The sequence below is a fragment of the Polyodon spathula genome, chromosome 51 (genome assembly GCF_017654505.1).
Source record: "Polyodon spathula isolate WHYD16114869_AA chromosome 51, ASM1765450v1, whole genome shotgun sequence".
In the NCBI taxonomy this organism is placed as follows: domain Eukaryota; kingdom Metazoa; phylum Chordata; class Actinopteri; order Acipenseriformes; family Polyodontidae; genus Polyodon; species Polyodon spathula.
In genome coordinates, this window is record NC_054584.1 from 1,559,659 (window position 1) to 1,577,568 (window position 17,910).

The 17,910-nt window shown below is 43.0% G+C and overlaps 1 protein-coding gene across 3 annotated transcripts in view; it reads right to left on the reverse strand.

Annotated features, from left to right (window-relative positions):
- adam15 (ADAM metallopeptidase domain 15) overlaps positions 1-17,910 on the reverse strand; it is a 28,365-nt gene that overhangs the window by 3,018 nt on the left and 7,437 nt on the right. Inside the window, exons 3-20 of one of the 3 annotated variants that reach the window (XM_041238990.1) lie at positions 17,781-17,857; positions 16,601-16,679; positions 14,181-14,257; positions 13,598-13,781; positions 13,069-13,134; positions 12,764-12,835; positions 11,833-12,002; positions 11,589-11,673; positions 10,562-10,710; positions 9,766-9,943; positions 9,224-9,316; positions 8,749-8,944; positions 7,777-7,885; positions 7,403-7,598; positions 6,954-7,031; positions 6,159-6,270; positions 5,144-5,300; positions 3,986-4,445 (exon numbers count right to left, since the gene is read on the reverse strand). In XM_041238990.1, coding sequence (XP_041094924.1) covers positions 4,370-4,445; positions 5,144-5,300; positions 6,159-6,270; positions 6,954-7,031; positions 7,403-7,598; positions 7,777-7,885; positions 8,749-8,944; positions 9,224-9,316; positions 9,766-9,943; positions 10,562-10,710; positions 11,589-11,673; positions 11,833-12,002; positions 12,764-12,835; positions 13,069-13,134; positions 13,598-13,781; positions 14,181-14,257; positions 16,601-16,679; positions 17,781-17,857 — 2,154 coding nt within the window. In that variant the 3' untranslated portion in view covers positions 3,986-4,369. Of the gene's footprint in view, positions 1-3,985; positions 4,446-5,143; positions 5,301-6,158; positions 6,271-6,953; positions 7,032-7,402; positions 7,599-7,776; positions 7,886-8,748; positions 8,945-9,223; positions 9,317-9,765; positions 9,944-10,561; positions 10,711-11,588; positions 11,674-11,832; positions 12,003-12,763; positions 12,836-13,068; positions 13,135-13,597; positions 13,782-14,180; positions 14,258-16,600; positions 16,680-17,780; positions 17,858-17,910 lie in introns of those variants that run through there. The other 2 variants (XM_041238989.1, XM_041238988.1) reach the window with 2 other exon arrangements.

The window sequence follows — 17,910 nt, forward strand, 5'->3', positions numbered from 1 at the left end:
GACTCAAAAGAAAGTATTATTTTATTGCCTAGAGCCCTGTGTTTTTTCGCAAATATGAAATAAGAAATAAAACAAACAAAAAAAAGCATTATAAAGCAAACATAGAATTACATTTTTAAATTGGGAGGTTTGTACAAAAAATACTTTAAACAAACACTTGCAGTCATAGTTGTCAGGACTCAGTCGTTATCATAGACGCGGTCTGAAGGAAATAATAACAAACCACGCTGCAAAAAAAACGATTCAAAAGATACTGTCATTATTCAAGTATTATCTGTTTATTCCTTTTGGGGAGGATGTGGCTTGTTTGCTTGTATTTTGCATTGGTGTGCTAATTCGTTGTTTTATTTCAAGTGGTGCAAACTTGGCACTGGGAGCAAATGCTGTTTTGGTTTGGAATGAATTCGAGTGAATGAATCTGTGTTGTTTAGTGTTTAAATACTGAGAAACACCAAGCATGTTGTACTGGAGCCCTGCTTCACTGCAACGGGATTGAAATACAATTCCTATCTTTTTTAATGTATAGATTGATGTATGTGGAATATTGATTTTATTTTATTTTATTGTATTTTTATAGAGGGCATGGGCAGTATTTAGTGCAGTTAATTAAGAAGACTTTACAGATAGATAATGGCTGGCAAACTCCTGCAACACTCAAGTGGGATGCAAACAAATATATCAGCAAGAACAGAGAACAAATATATCTGCATCCACCAGGGGGCAGTCAGTGTGTTGCAGACGGTTGCTAATGGTGTCAGCCATCGTTCTGACACCTTGACGTAGAATTAGCATAACGCTGTGAAGACACCGGCCAGTAAAACAAACAAACCAAAAAAAACCAGGAGGGACACCAATAAGTGCGGCCCAACAGCGAGAGCAGCTCTACCTTCAATAGGGAGGTTGGGTTTAAAATGCGTGGATGATTCGGTCTACTTCACTTTAACCAAATGGTCAGCCATTCACTGACCATTTGTATTGAGCCGATCCAAGGCATAGAAATGCGTCTAATTCAATCGTGATGCAGGTTCTACCTGGGGCTGCAGGAGAACTGCATGGCTTCAAATATGTGTTTAACATTCGAACTGCATGGCTCACAGGATAGCAACATGGTTAATATCAGAGGGACCCTCCCGCCCCCGCCCAGCCCAGCCCCTCCTTGGTACCTGGCTGTCTCTGGGTACAGGGTCAGGCGGCAGTGGCTTGGACGGAGGGGCAGGTCTGTCTGGAGCGCTGTGCTACAAACCAGACAAGTGAGAGACAAGCCGTCAGAAACACATTCCCTGCCATCGCCAAGGGAGCTTTAATACAGCACAGCGCCAGAGGTCTACAGGACCCACCAATCCATCACACTGTCATAAAATTCAAGCTTCGAGCAGCTTTGAGAAGGGGGCTGGTTCATTCTCTTCTCTGTGCTTTACTACACTGTGCTGTGCTTTTACCAGGGGGGATACCAAAGCATTAAACTTAAGGCAAGCAAACCGAGAACTTTCTTCAGCCTAAGAGAAAGGCTTGAAGGCTGGAGTCTGACCTGCTCCCTCACCCCCCTAAGAGAAAGGATGCTTCCCCCAGTCCAGGGCAGGCTTGAGGCATGGAGACTGAACTGCTCCCTCATCTCTTCTCTATGGATAAATTAATAGGACTCTTTCTTTCTTCCCAGCATCTTTCCTAAGCGCCAAAATTATTCAACACTTCCGATTTCTCCCGGTAGGCTACAGTACATTATTTGTAAAGCTGGGTAGCTGAGCTGTGCTCTTCAGCACCACCCTGTGGCCTGGAGAGGGATTACCTTGATGTGGTTCAGCACAGGGTCAGGTGGTAGTGGCTTAGAAGGAGGAGGGGGCCTTCCAAGCACCTATTAGGAGAGATGGAGATGGAGAAAAAGAAAGAAAGAAAGAAAGAAAGAAAGAAAGAAAGAAAGAAAGAAAGAAAGAAAGAAAGAAAGAAAGAAAGAAAGGAGAGTGCAGATTAAACAGACATGGGGTTAGTAAGTCATGCACAGCCAATATGTTACTCAAAAGCGGTAAGAATTGGTTATTTGAAAAGATCTATTTTAGTCTTGAAATTTAAATGTATTTTTTACACTGCAGTGTTGTGTGGGATCTTCAAATCATTGAGTGGGTTATATTTCTCAAATACTGAATTATTTTCATTTTTTCTTCCAAATCTGACTCTACCTGCCTCCGAGTTGCTCTGAGCTCGTCTGGAGAGTCCTAAGTGCCAGGCACTGAACAGCCTCCCTCGCTCTGTTCAGATCATTTGACAATGTGACGTTTCAATTCTTCACCTACTCGCTGTCTATATAAATGCACAGGAGGTGGAGCTAGCTGAAAAGTCACACTGTCACGTGATTTAAAAATGCGCCTGGCACTTGGGGTTTTCCAGACAGGCTCAAAAGACGTAAAGGGAGAAAAAAAAGAAGAAATTCAATGACGTTCAAAGATATTTAGTCTAAGTAAATACAGTAACCTTGCTGAAATCTTCTTGGAGTGAAGTCGGGGTTAACGTTTGCATTCCATTTCACTGTAAGCAATCACCTACAGGACTCACCCCAGAACGGGGTCCTCATCCAAAATAAAACCACGTGCTCGCAAAAGGGCTACGCCGTGTATCTCCCTCATGACAAGACAAGTGGAATCTCCTCTGTGTCACTTTCATTGGTCAACGGTATCAATTAACAAACGTCACAAAGGCTCCCATTTCACAGCACAGCCTGCCGCTGATTGAAGCACACAACCAACTGTTTATTACAATCCCAGGACTGAAACAAGAGCTAAAACGCTTTCACGCAGTACAGAGGACGCCGTTAACCGGGGCGTTTCACTTCGCCAGACATTTGAATAACTTCTGACGAGCCGGCACCAATCCATGAACGAAAGCTATTACCAAAATATGAAGAAAACCCTTTGAATAATAATCCACATACTTACCGTTGCGATGTTGCAGTTTGGTTTCTCTGCTATTGGCTGCTATTTCATTACGCCAGCAGGATTATTGACCAGTAGACAAGGCAGAGCACTACTGCAGTTCACAGAGCACACACGAGGTGCGCAGTATACAGAAGGAGTTCAGTCTACATGTGTATCACAAGCCACGACCTTTACGAATACCAACCCTATTTTCTTGCAAAAGATAATGTTACTCTATTCTATTGCCGAGGTTTGCCATGTTGTCCTCGGCTCACCAGCGACCCTTGCAGGCTGGCCGGGCACCTGAAGGCTTGCCTGTAAGCTGCAGTGTGAAAAAAAGCGGTTATGATTTGCCACAGCTGTCTGGGTTTCCAGTGCATATCTGTTCTTTTAGATGCTTTATTACACTTTGCTATGATTTCACTATGGGAAACTTTTATAAGGGTACAGGATTTAGAAAACTGAGCCAGATTGGAAGCAGACCATGTGACCTTTGCACACCCCTATTGTGTAAACAGACAGGGAGATTTAAACACCAGGCCAGCCAAGGTTACGAAGAAACAGGGATCCCCAGAAAAACCACGTGGAAGAGGAGAAAGGAAGGACTGACATTTTTCTCTCTTCTCTTTACTGTTCCACGATCTTCGGAGGATGTTTTCAATAATTCTGAGTGGTTCTTTTTGCAGGGACTCAAACAATTTTTTTTTTTATTGTCTGTGTCAAGGCACTTTAAGCTCAGCTGCTTTTCAGTTCTACTTGCCTGCAATAGACAATGTAGGCTAGATCCTCTTTGTATTAGTAAGTGCCAGCGCCATCTAGTGCCCAGCAGTGTATTGCCAACAAAAAAAAGGAAACTTGATCCAAAGTGACTAGATGATCTAGTCTGGGATACATATCTATGGCAGGCCTGAACTCCAAGCACTTTGACACAGACACAGAGACAGAGCTAGTGAACGAGCAAGAACACATACTTATCAAGAAATAAAACAACTCAGTACTTGAGTTTCTGCAATAAGAAGCACTCAGAATGACTGTAAACATCATGAAAACGTAAGGGGACAGTAACAAAAAAAAAAAAGAAAAAAGAAAATGAAGTTTGAAGTGTAGTGTAGTTCGGCTACTATCCCTTTTAAGAATAAATATTCAAAATCACACATTTTACTTTTCACACCCTCGTAGCACCACAGCACCCAAAGCCATCACCTCTAAGCCTGCAGCTCCAGGCTCATTCTCCCAGACCGGCGATACTCAACACCAAGGTTTCAGGGCCTAACAGTTCCAAATGGATTCAGGTCCATATACATTTAGATTCTTTATTTATGTTTCTATTTTGAATCAATTCTTTTTACACCCGGTTTTCAATTCGAAATGCCCAAACCTACTTCTGTAAAAGCAAGAGTTCCGTGTTGAGTTTCCCCTGCCTGTGCTTTAATAAACCCCAGCAGTGAAGGGGTTAACGCAATTTACCGCCTCGCATTCTCTTCCGCCACAACCTCCGTGGGCACGCTCAAAAACCGGACACGCATCTTGCTCGCCGCGCTGCATCGTGGGTAAGAGGAAAGGGGGGTTGTAGTTACCTTGCGTTTCAATTAAATATTAAAGCGATTGCAGCCAACAAAATAGTTTCATAAAATCGGCTTGCGCTTGTTGCTACATTAGCTGCACAGGTCTCAAATGTGCAGTACTGAAAGAAAATAAGCAAACATGGGATTTTCATTTTAAAATGTACTGCTTTGCAAGACATAATTTGAGTTACTGTTGCACTTCCTGGAGGGTGACACTGTCCCCACCCCTTCATTGGCTTCTTTCCTGTCATTAACCAACCAGCTGCTTCCCCTAATGACTGACATGCTTTCATCCAGTAACATGAGCCACAAGACACTGCTGTGTTGTTACAGCTTTCCTGAGGGTAAGGCATGGATACGGAGAGCTTTCGTTAACCCAGTATTGAATCTGACATCATGCTTTAAAATGAGAATACATGTTTGCAGCAACATGCATGTCTTTTAAAACTGCAAATTTGACCATTTAATGGAAGTTATAAATAGCTGTGATTTATAGCTATGTTTGGTGTCTTACTGCACTACAGGGACTGGCTGCATTGTGCTTGTTAAGCTAGTATCACTTTTTCACTTTATTCAACAAAATTTTTTTTTTTTTTTTTTTTTTTTTTTTTTTTTTTTTTTTTTTAAATGTCCTGCAGTACCGGAGGCTGGTGCCGGAGGGCGCTGCGTTACCTGCTGCGCTGACGGGCACTCCACTTGTTGAAGGCGTTGCTCCCCAGGCAGCTCGGAAATCCTTCTAGCCTGTGAAAGAGCAGCCCCAGGCACAAGAGCGCCACCGGCAGGACGAAGAGGAAAATGACAAGCAGAGCCACGCGCACGGGGTTAAAGTCTGAGGAGAGAGGAGTGGTGACAGCAGAGTCATTACCACACAGTCCTGAGCACTGACTGACTGCAAAGCACACAGTGACTCCAGTAAAGAACTGGGGTTGGACATTTCAAGAGTAAGTAGCGGGGTTCTGAAAAATATAGCGTTACACATCCCATGTGTTACTACAACTGCTCAAATATTGATTTACACATCCCCAGGTGTTACTACAAAGGTTTAAATATAGTGTTATGCGCCCCTACATGCTGTTACAACTGTTTAAATAACGTACATGTAATTTTTCTTTTCATTGTTAAAATCCTGACAACTTTTTACACGTACAAACTTTAAAATCCGTTTCAAAGGTCTTTTGAAAACGGTCACTCTAGTGCGCTGGAGTTTGAGATCTGTCCTTTACATCACTGCAGGAAGAGCGATTTAAAGAAAGCGTACCACATCCTGGATCGTTATTGCCGTGTTACCTGTTTGACAATGTAGGCAGTAATCCTTACCCTATCAGTGCACCACAGCAGACATTTTGAAAAGAGGTTTGAAACAGACTTTAAAGTTATAATTGTAAAAAGTTGTCAGGATGGAGAATTTAGATTTTATAAAGAATTGTGTCAAAATAATAATAATAATAATTAATAATAATCTAGGAATCAGACCACCATTCAAACTGCAACATCTCTTTCTTTTTCTATTCTCGCTAAACTTTTACAAAGTAATCTGGAAAATTGAAATTTGAAATTGGTGTGTCCCTAAACAAGACGGAAGGATTCTGTATTGCAATGGGCAGCACTCCCTCGTGTTTGCCTCTCTCTGCTGTCTGCAGTGCTGCGTCTGACAGGGCATCTGTGCAGATGACTCTGCTGCTCTTACCGCTGCTCTCCTGGGCAGGGCCGCTGTCCAAGCTGCCTCCTGTCCCCGAGGCTCCACAGTCCGGAGGGGCCCAGCCCGCATCACAGTGGCAGTTCTCATTGCTGTTACAAACCTGCACGCACAATCAGTGTTAAAACCACACAGCTGAAGCTACAATAACTGGAGGTTATAAAGTCACGCGGATGTGGGGACTGAAGCAGAAAACAACACAAACGTTTGTAACAACAACAACAACAACAACAACAACAACTCACTGTTGAGATGCGAGATATTTCACAGCAACACGAAGAGCGGGGTGTTAAATTTGCTCTAGCCCTGCACCCTCCCTAGTTACACCAGAGGCAATGAAGTCATTTAAATGATCTGGAGTTTGTACACATAGCTGCACTGTAGTAAAACTACAGATATGTGCTCTTATGCCTGAAAGCTGTAACAAAAATCAAAAGTAGGACGCGCTAAAGCAGGGGTGCCAACACTACTGTCATGAACGAATACTTGAAATTAAATACATTTGTTTTTTGATAAAATATTGCTTGTTAAAGTACTAGAAACTGTGCATTTTGCTTTTTGTTGTGTTAAATTTTGGTTTAGTCAATGCTTGTCCTTAAACTGTTACCTTGTATTATAGTATAATAAGAGTAGGGGACTGGCAATACTTTTGTCTGTGACTGTTTTTGATGTTATGAGCTATCAGTTCATTTCTGCAATGATATTTCTAAACAAAGGGAGTTCTGAACCCCAGGAATGGCGCGAGGTTCAAGCCCTTTTGACTTGTGTCGCGGGATCCTTTCTTACCCCGTTCCCATTGCACTTCTTCAGGCATTTGGACACTCCAAACACAGACACGTCCCGACACCTCCCGCCCACGCAGGCCTGCAGCGCAGACACAAAGAAATGATTGCACAATCAAAATAAAACAAACTGAACAGCATGACTCAAATCGACACACAGAAATGTACTGAACTGTTTACAACAGCGTTTAAGAAAATAAATCAGCAATTAGCATTACAATTGTATCTAAAACAAAATGGGAACATTTTCTAAAAGAAAGTTGGGAGTTTCCAGCTTGTTGGTTTTATCAGGCAAGACGCTTGATATGTTAAGACTGCACACGGCGGCCTCATCACTGAATATAGGAGTGGCCTTAATATTGACTTTGTTACTGTCAACAGGAGCAAGATTAATGAAAAACAGCAAGGTTTGACTGTAAAAAAAAAAAAAAAAAAAAGCCCCTCCCCCCTCACCTTGCCCACTCCACACGCGGTGCCTGGCATGACCATGGCGGGATCAGTGACATCATCGCCCAGGTTGAAGTAGGTGCCTCTGCAGGTGAACTCTGACCTGTTGTAGGTGACGGTGGTGGTGAGGATCTCAGCATTGGAGCCCAGCAGGGGGCGAGCTCCCCCTCCCTGGCACTGGATCTTACCGCACTGAGCATCTCTGCACAGACCACACGAGAACAAAAACACGCAGTGAACTTTCACAAACAGAAATCCAGCCCAGCAATACAGAACAATACAATATCAGACGAGCACTTTGGCTCCAGTCCCATCAGTGTTACTGAAGTCAAGGAGACGTGTGTTTGGGCCGCTGCTCTCTGTGCTGCGTGTGAACTCACTCTTTGGTGCAGGGGATGTACGTGCCATTCGGAAGCTTGCCGCAGTTCCCATACTTGTTTCCCTGCTGATTCACAGAGGTGAAACACACTGCTGGGGCCTGGGTGGAGTCTGCCAGGACAGACACAGAAAAAAAAACAACTGTTCAAATCAACCGAGCATTCTGCTCTACTCGCTTCACTCTTTGTCATTGGATCGACCTTCCTTGTGTTTTGCTGGCGATGGCACACATACAGAAGACACAGATATGTCTATGGCAGGCAACGAGAACTACAGAGCAGCTCCTGAACTCAGAGCCAAAGCACGTTAACAAAAAATAAAACAAACACAGTGTTTGCAATAAGCAGCTCTGGTGATATCAGAAGTAGTAGTTTCTTAGCAGATGCCCATATAAGGGTGACTTACAGTTGTTTTAAAGTATCACATTACAAAATATCACCTTACAGAGAACAGCAGTTATAAAATGCAATAAAACCAGTAGCAAGTAAGAGCAAATTCAAATGAGAGAAAATAAAAAAAATACAGTAAATAATTATGTTTGAGATCACAACAGCAGTTCACCTTAAAAATATTAGGTTATAAGAGTAAACTCCATTAAGAGAAAGTACCATAAATGGATAACAATTTCAAACAAGAGCGATTACAAAAAAAATGTGAATACAGTTACCTTGAAGAGTAAAATCAAGTACAAGATACAGAAAATATGATTATGAATCAGAGCAGTAGTAGAATGCAATGCAAGCAGAAGATGCTGGAAGTCCAGTTGGGTGCATATTGTCCAGTAGAGTTGAGAGTTGTGAGGTTTTGTCTGAACGGGTGAGTGGTTGGGCTTGGTGAGGTGGATATTGAAGTCTCCTTAGAACAGCACCTAACAGAACACTTTGCCATGTTTTTATTATAGACAACTTTTCTAAGGGTAACTGCATTATCCTACCCCCAACAGAAGTATAGCAAAAGACACTGCTGGCACTTACTGGCTCCCCACAGCACCTGGCACTGCACATCGTAGCTCATGCAGACCCCTCTGTAGCAGTACGCTGCCCCCTGTCTGCAGGAATGACCGTTCTGAATGAAGACGTTAGGAGGGCAGAAGGGGGATTGGCCATTACAGTACTCTGGCAAATCGCATTCACCCAGGGGGTCCCTGCACACTACACCAGTAGGGCGGAGCTAGAGAGAGGAGATGACAGAGGGCAAGGGGAGAGGGGAGTGAATGCACAATAGCATCCTCACATTATTATTATGAACTAAACACACATTTTATTTTAATTATTTCACCCTGTTATAGTCCCCAATTTTGGGTGTCTGATTACTCTCCCTCACTGCAGAAACTCCCCAGGAGAACTGAAGGCGAGTGGGGGGGTTACCTGTATATTTACACAGCTGATCTTTGTCTCTTTCTGCACAAACGCTCTGTTCAGGCAAGCAGACACAGTGAAGCAGAGTTACCTTGCAGTTCTCACAGCAGGCTCTGTCAGAGGAACACTGGGCCCCTGGAACCAGTTTGCAGGTGGTGGCGTTGCAGCAGGGGTCTTTACACTCCTGCGCACACAGGGAGAAAAAATAAATAAAATAAAAATCAAACCAATTATTTCACCACATCATGTATTTGTCAATACGCAGTTCATGACATACACAATGACGCGCATACAACCTTATTTAATTACAGTACAAAATAATTCCAGTAAATATATCAGAATATTTGCTGCCGTCACCCTTATAAAAATTTTCCCATTGTAAAAGCATAGCATAATAGAACACACTGAAAGTAAGCACTGCGAAGCCCAGCGAGGTATAGCAAATCATATCACAATATGCTATGTTACACGCACAGTATAATCATGGGGAAGCAGCATACCACATCTCTCTGGGTTTCTCTCAATGCTTAGCTCCGCTCTCACTGTGCTTTACACTTTGCTGTGCTTTGACCGTGGGAAGCTTTTCTAAGAGACAACAGGAAGCTGCTTATCCCTCCACATGGCGTGACGCACATCGGCCAGCCCGCAGTCGCACTGCTCCCCCTTCTCCACGTAGAGATTCCCGCAGCGCTGCCCCCCAAGCAGGCGCTCCGGCTCGGGCACGTTGAACAGGCACATCCCCCCCCCATTGAGCAGACTGACAGACAGGTCCTGCGCACTGCAGCTCGAGAACAACTGGCCCGGCATGAACCTGGAGGAGGAGGACAGGACAGCCATCAGACACCCAGCTACACATGGGAAGCAGCATCTAAGGGCTACGTCTCGCCAGACCAAACGGTCCCTTATAAAAAGCACGATAAATGTGGTTTACTATACCTCTCTGTGCTTTGCAATGCAGTCCTCTGCTTTACCACGCTTTCACAAAGGCTTAACTGTGGCAATCTTTTATAAGGGGGGGGGGGTTGCAACATGGAAATGTGAAAATCCTGTATTATTGATATGGCCAGAGGTTAAAAACATGTTGGCAGTGAAAATGTAATTCTCGACATTAGCAACTGGAAACACAGAATGTATTTTTTTCCTTTCCGTTTTTGTTGTCCAGTGGTAGGGTCCGTAGTGCATCCCCCTAGTAACAGGTGGTACCAAAAACCGAAACAGGGGTATAAAAATTTAATAACCACTTATACTTTTAAACAGTCTCCATTTTGTATTAACAACAACTACAAGAATAACCACTCCCCACATTCTCTGACTCTGTGGTAGCCTCCAGTTGTGGAACATATTCAAGTAAATTGAGACACACTGAATGAAACTAAATCAATTGGAAACATGCTCCTCACTGCATTGACCGAGTTTGCTGGCTCCGTACCCGGTGGACGGCTCCATGATGCAGCCTCCCAGCCGCTTCTCATTCCTGCACTGGCAGTGCCGCTCCACGGTGTCGTGGCTCATGCCCAGGTTGTGCCCCAGTTCGTGGGCGACCGTGGAGGCCACGCCCAGGATACTCACCAGGTGGTCCTGGAATGACATCACAGACTCAGGCGGGACGGCACTATGCTCATAACTCACACAACATTGTCAGAGCAAAAACCGGAGGGTGCGTGGAGGATGATATGCAAGGGGGCGCGTGTGACAAACCGCTCGGCCACCAGAGGCTTCTTCAATAATGACAGCTTTTTAATAGAATTGAAAACAATGTAAAAACAACACCATTGCGTGAATAATGAATCCCTTGCATATTTACGTTTCTCTTCATCAGTGCAGCAAAACATTGGATGTTCTACGTCTTTCATCTGTCCATATAAAGGATTGTAATATAAGGAGTGTGTTGTTTATTCTCATGATTGAATAACCACAGCTTATTCATAGAACATTCTGTTTATATAACGGTTATGGAAAACAAAAGTACGTTCAAACTTATTTAAAACAGAATTTGGAGAATTCCTTTCCTTTCATCAAGCTCTGCATCTCTCTAGCAACGTAATTTGCAACAGCGCAGTTTGCCTGTTCGTTCTGTCACTGCATTTGAATGAATGCAAGATTCCAAAACCGAGACAAGAAAAACATTTACTCTGGACAACCAAATATGAAAAATGCGTTAGGGGTTAGATATCTCAGTTTGGAGATTTCCAATTTAAAAAACAGTCTTTTAATATACTGTACAACACATTAAAAGCGTTCATTAGTTTCTGGGGTTTTCTAAAAAAATGTTATGTTTTAATAAGTTCCTTTATTGGAGCACTGGGGAACGCTCGATTGCATCAACCAGATAGCCATCTTGGTTAGCCTGGAATTGCATATATTTTGGAGCATTTTTTCCTGGTGCTGTAAAATAATCTAAAATATGGTGTGGCTCATCAGGGCATTGGTAAACCCATAAAGCAGGCTTTACTCACCACACTGACCCCCCCAGACCGGTCCGCAGAGCACATTGAAGACTGAGATGCCATCCCGACTGTAGTGCCATCGAAAGAGCTGCCCCTGAACACACAAGCACACAGATACACCCTGAACGCCCAGTTACACTAAAATGTCCAGTTCAGATCTTTCAAAAAATGCACATTTGAGAAAACAGAAGTGCAGATTTCTGGAAACTATTTTGTTAGCAACAATCTCTTGAAGAAGCTGTAAGATGCTCACATAATGAGCTGGGCGTTGTCATGGCGTATTCGTGGTAAAAGCTCTCGACTCCTCCAGTCCAGGAAGCGGTTCAGGGTGTCAGTCGGGTTGCTGTCGATGAGGATGTGGTCTCTGTCGCTCCAGATCTCGATGCCCAGCAGAGCCACTCGCACATTGAGCGGGCGATAGAACTGAGGACAGGGGGCAAGACAGTTGCACAGGGTCAGTCGCTCAATGTAATGCGCTGCGTTTACAGATACACAGGGTCAGTCACGTCCATTCCACGTCTTTTGGGCTGAAGATCATTTCATCTGGACTTTTAGGAATTCAAAACACTGGAATGCTGCTGTCTGGTATGCGATCACTTCCTGTGCTGTAGGGCAGTCTTACTCCAATACCTACTGTACGATGACCTACAGCTACTACACAGTTCAATAGTGCTGAATTTAGACATACATTGGAGTACATTGAAAAAGGCTTGTGACTGACATTCAGGATTTTTTCAGTATTTCTAAAGACCTATAAGGACCGTGTAAAACATGCAATGGCAGTCTAATAGTAACACTCCGATAAACGCTTCAACTAGGAGTCATATTACAATTTATCACAATTCAGAGCGGTTTCCAGTCTCAGCTCAGGCCCAAGACACGTGTGCTCTGTAGCCACTAATCACAGCCTCTATCAGGTCAGGATTGAGGGGAGCTCTGTGGCCACTAATCAGTGCCTCTGTCAGATCAGGATTAAAGTGTGCTCTGCAGCCACTAGTCAGTGCCTCTGTCAGATCAGGATTGAAGTGTGCTCTATAGCCACTAGTCAGTTCCTCTATCAGGTCAGGATTGAGGGGAGCTCTGCAGCCACTAGTCAGTTCCTCTGTCAGGTCAGGATTGAAGTGTGCTCTGCAGCCACTAGTCAGTGCCCCCCGCCCCCCCCCCACTTCAAGCACAGCACTCACCCAGTCCACTTGATTGGCCAGGTCCAGCATTCTGCTTGTGATGGTATTCCTGTCCCTCTGATAGCTTTCAAACTGAGACAGGAAGGGAGGCACGTCAGCACTGGTGAAGTCACGTTAACAAAAAATCCCTTCATACAGTTATATTACGGTAACTTCTACTTCTGTTTAAAAACTTAATCAGTATACTGCATATTTAAAGCTTTGCAAAGCCACAAACAATTACTGTGAATGCAAAGGGTGCATTTGCAAGAGAAGTGGAGTGTAAACGTGCCTGTTGAGTCACTGTAACTGGGTTTGAGTCTTACCTCCTTGTTGTCGACCACAAGCACCAGTTCAATGTATTTGACTTCTGTCAGGATGTCTCTTTTCCACTGAGCAGCAAACAGATCAAAAAGGAAAGAGTTCAAACATTAATATATATATATATATATATATATATATATATATATATATATATATATATATATATATATATATATGAGATATGATTTGAAATGTCTGAACTTCATGTAGACATTAGTTGAACTTCCTCATATATCTGTATAGCCTTTATAAAAGCTTCCCACAGCTTTATTCCCCATAGTTATACTATGCATTTACAAGTTTGCCATGTTTAATATGCTTTACCACACATCTTTACAGTGCACACCTACAGTATGCTTTACCATGCTTTCACTGTACTTACACTTTGCTATGCTTTTTCTATGGAAACACTTTCTTTTTTAATTCTGTATGTTTTGCCATATATATACTGGATGAATAGATTCTCTTTAATGGTAAACTCGGATGCAGAACTAGAGGAGGTCCAGGCAGGCAGGTGTACCAGCCCCCTACCCGGTGAGTCTTCTGCTCTGGCGCTGGGTTTGGAGGCACCGTGCTGGGGTGGTGAGAGACTGCACACGCCCCACTGAAGGACATCTCTCCCTGGGCTCTGTAGATGAGGTGGGCCCCTTCTCCTTCCCTGGCTTCCATCGGCTCCACCACGTAGCTCTGGTTAGCACTCAGCATGACCACACCTCTGGAACACATAACATTAGTGCTGTGAGGAAAAGAATGGCCTGACCACGTTTCATCGGAACTGGAATACGTGGGTCTCTGGATACGTGGAAATATGGAAATGCGCCATGCACACGACACACATTAACATGCATATCAGGATTCATACTAACATGTGTGCTATGAGTTAACACACTTGGTGAAGGCCTTGATAAAATACACTTCAGTACGGTGAAAAGCATAGGTAAACATCGTAAAGCACAGAGAGGTATACTAAGGTATATTTAAAAGATGGCAAACTATGGTAAACAAATAGTATACAAAATGCAAAATGACTGCCAATTTACAGTAGTAAACGAGAAAGGGAGGGTGATGCTAAGCAAGTATTACTGTATCCCATTCATTTTCATTCTGCACTCACCTCAGTCCATCGCAGGTGCTGACAGCCACACTGGACTCAGAGAAGCCTTGCACAGTGCCATGATAGTAACAGTGAGTCTGGAGAGACACAGAGGGAGACTCAGCTGGACTAGAAGGAGCATAAGCCACAGCTGCATTTTATTAGAGCATTTTACAGCATGGGGGGGGGGGCACGTCAGAGAACAGAGGTATCGTAGTCAATTTGCTTATGAATTATTTTCTGAATGAACTTTCTTAGAACAAATTGAAGACTGTTAAAAAAGGGAGGTATATACCACAGATACACGAACCGACACAGGACTTTTTCACCACTTCCAACATTCAAATTATTGTAGCGTATTCAAGGAGCTGAAGGCTCAAGCCGTTTATTTTTACAACAATAAATCAATAAAATAAAATCCGCAAAAGTGAGGGAAGGGAACTGAGAGTCAAAAATGACTAATGGCATTTGTCTTTCTTTACCCTAGCCCTTTTTTCTGCCCTAAACACACTCTTATCTTCCTCACTCATCCTCTCGTCTTTCCAGAATCTCCTGGCCTTTTCCTGCAGCCCCTCATATCCCCTCGCTCCTCCCTCCCCCTACACAGACCCCCTCCCTCCACGTCTTTCGCGCCAAACCTGCACTTCAATTCCCCTACACACACAACATGCACCCACTGCACACACACACACACACACAATGCAACCCCTGCACGCACACACACCCTCTACACTATCCTGATTCTACTCCACCTCAGGACCGCTACATCATTAAAGGTATCCATGGCTTACCGGTAGCTGCAGATTAAAAAAACAATACTGCTGGAAAAAGGGCCAGCCTTAGGCTGTGCAAGGCCCTAGGCAGTGGTGATTAAGTGCAGGGTCCAGAACATCTAATGAATGCTACAGTAGCAATCTTATCTGAAAGTTAATATATCATGTTATCATATGCACCTACATACACCGACATTAAGATACAGTAAATAATATTGACGATATTCAAATGTAAATGAATACTCGTTTAAATTTGTTTGTTAGACTTTCTCATCTTATATAATTCGCAACTTCAAAGCACGCAGAATTCCGGACTATTTAAAAACTATCACGTATTAACTTTTTTCTAAAATGACCACGCCCCAGTGGGCCTATTGAAAAATACTGCAGTGCCAGACTAGAAGTCGGATCTGCCAAGTCGAAGGCAAGAATAACCGGGCAGAAATAAATAAATAAATAAACCAAAACAATCCCTCTTTGACACTCGACACTCTGTCTGCAATGCCACTTTTCTTACAAAAACATTTTTTACAAAATCAGCCCCTGGGCATTATCAAATCCTTTTTTTTTTCGTTTTACGTTCTAAATTACACGCGAGCGTAAAATTACAAAGGCATTCTTCTAGCTTTGGAGGCAGCAAAATCCTTTATGAAATCCGAGTGTTCTAAATCGCTGGCAACTCTGGTCTCATCTGACAGTACGGACAAATCCGATAATCTTTTATTTTTTTTTTTGAGTCATCGTTGAGCGCAGATATGTCTTGATCAATGATCAGCTGCAGCCACAGCGTCAGGGGTGAAAATAGTTTCGAAACTTGGTGCTAAACTGTTTGAAAGTGTAGCACCAAAGAGCCTACTGGTGCTAAATTATCAACCCCCTTCAATTAGTTTAGTGTTTTGCGTTACAGTAAATATTTAACAAAATGCACCCCATATCTTTAATATTTTGTAAAAAGCAAATTCTGCCACATCTCTCATCCATGGCAAGACTCATAGCAGCCTGTAATATTATTTTATTATTTAGTAGAAAAATCATTTGTAAACAATCGTACTTCAAGAGGGTATTTTAGATGTGAGCAGCTGTAGTTTAATTATTATTATTATTATTATTACATTCAGAATTTATTTTTGGGATAAAAAAAATAAATCTAATGAACAAAATGATGCCTGTGTGAAGGCCACTCATGTACGTCAAGTGACTTTCTGACTCTCAACTCGGACAAAACTGAAATCCTGCTCCTCGGTTCTCGCAGGCTGCAGTCAGCTTCTCTTCTTGCAATCGCCACAGGAAACACGACCATTTCTCCCTCTCCAACTACAAAAACCTGCCAGTCATCTTTGACAGAGGCCTCAGCTTTAACAAGCACATGAACAACACCATCTTAGAAATATAGCACGACTTCGGCCAGTTGCATTCACAAGGAGATGCTGAATTGCTCGTCCACGCGTTCATCACGTCAAGAGTGGATTACTGCAATTCAGACAGTTATTAACATAATGTTATCAGCACCTATCTCAGTAATATGGGTCGTTTTTCAGCCATGTATGAAATACCAAAAAGAGTGCGCAACACACTGGTTTTGTGGTGATATTTATTCTTGTACAGTATATATACCCGCTGTCTCTATAATGTATTGTGCTGTGATTGGGGACAGCACAGGGCACTCACCACATGCTGACTGTCCTCAGTCACCAGCGTGCCATCAGGGAGGTAATAGAAGACAGAGGGGGCGCTGGGGAGCAGATTCCTGCAGAGAAGAGTGAGAGGGGGGGGTCAACACAAAACCACATTCACAGGGTCAAATTTGACAAATGCAATATAATGCAATTCATTTCGCATTTGATTTAGAAAAAACTATTAATAATAATAATAATAATAATAATAATAATAATAATAATAGCCATTTCCACAAATTACACAACATGATAAAAAAGACAATATTGTCTTTACTAACTGCGGCGGGGTGTCCCGCCCCTGTGCGTATTTTGGGGTTTTACGTGGTCTGTGGTGTGTTATTGTTGGTGTGGATATAGTGGGGCACGGGGTATAAATTGGGCTATATAGCACGAGTGATTTAAACTGTATATTTGTATTTAGGCACAGGGATTGCTCAATCACTTCACATGCAGATAAAATGTGTATTAGTACGTGAGCATGGCGATTGCTCAAATTAGTTCACGTTCTGGGATTCAAGTGAAGGATTAATTAGCAATTGAATCCCAGCACAGCTGTATATATTCAGTTGTTGCTACTGCATCTTGTAAAGCGCTTTGTGATCCACTACGAAAGGCGCTATATCAAATATTGATTGATTGATTGATTGATATAGATGCACGGATCACTCACTCGGGGTGGGGTGTTCAGGGCGAAAGGACGGGAGAGAGAGAGAGGAGGGTAAAATTAAAACTAAAACTACAAAGCAATTGCTACTCCTGCTGCCACAGCTCAGCACGATACTCGTTTGCTTCGTCTTCGTCCACTGTTTGTTTGTTTGTTTGTTTGTCTATTTGCTTTGGCCAACGTGCCATTTTGTTTTGTGGTTTGGGAAAGTGTCTGTGTTTTGCTCCATCTTTCTATTTGTTTATTAATAAAACGCGCAGGCAGAGCACTCGCATTCACTCGCAGTACTGCGCGTTCTTCCAAGTCTGACTTCACGCCACAAAGTCATCCATGTCACATTAACATATAACACTGTCAATCTCACAATGAACCACGCAGTACAGGGAGATGTCAGATTATTACACCTAAAATCAGAACCCTTGCATACACTGCACAGTACACCTCCTCTATATATGTAGGAGATGAACGCCAGGCAGCTATAAAAGTGGAAGTGGAATTCAGTTCTTACTCATTTTTCTCCAAGTCTAGAATGAGCTGCTTCCCTTCAGCTTCCAGTCCACAACGCAGACTCTGAGGGTGTCCATTCTGTAGATACAAGAACAAGGTTACATTCCTCATTGAAACTAGGGACGCTGCTG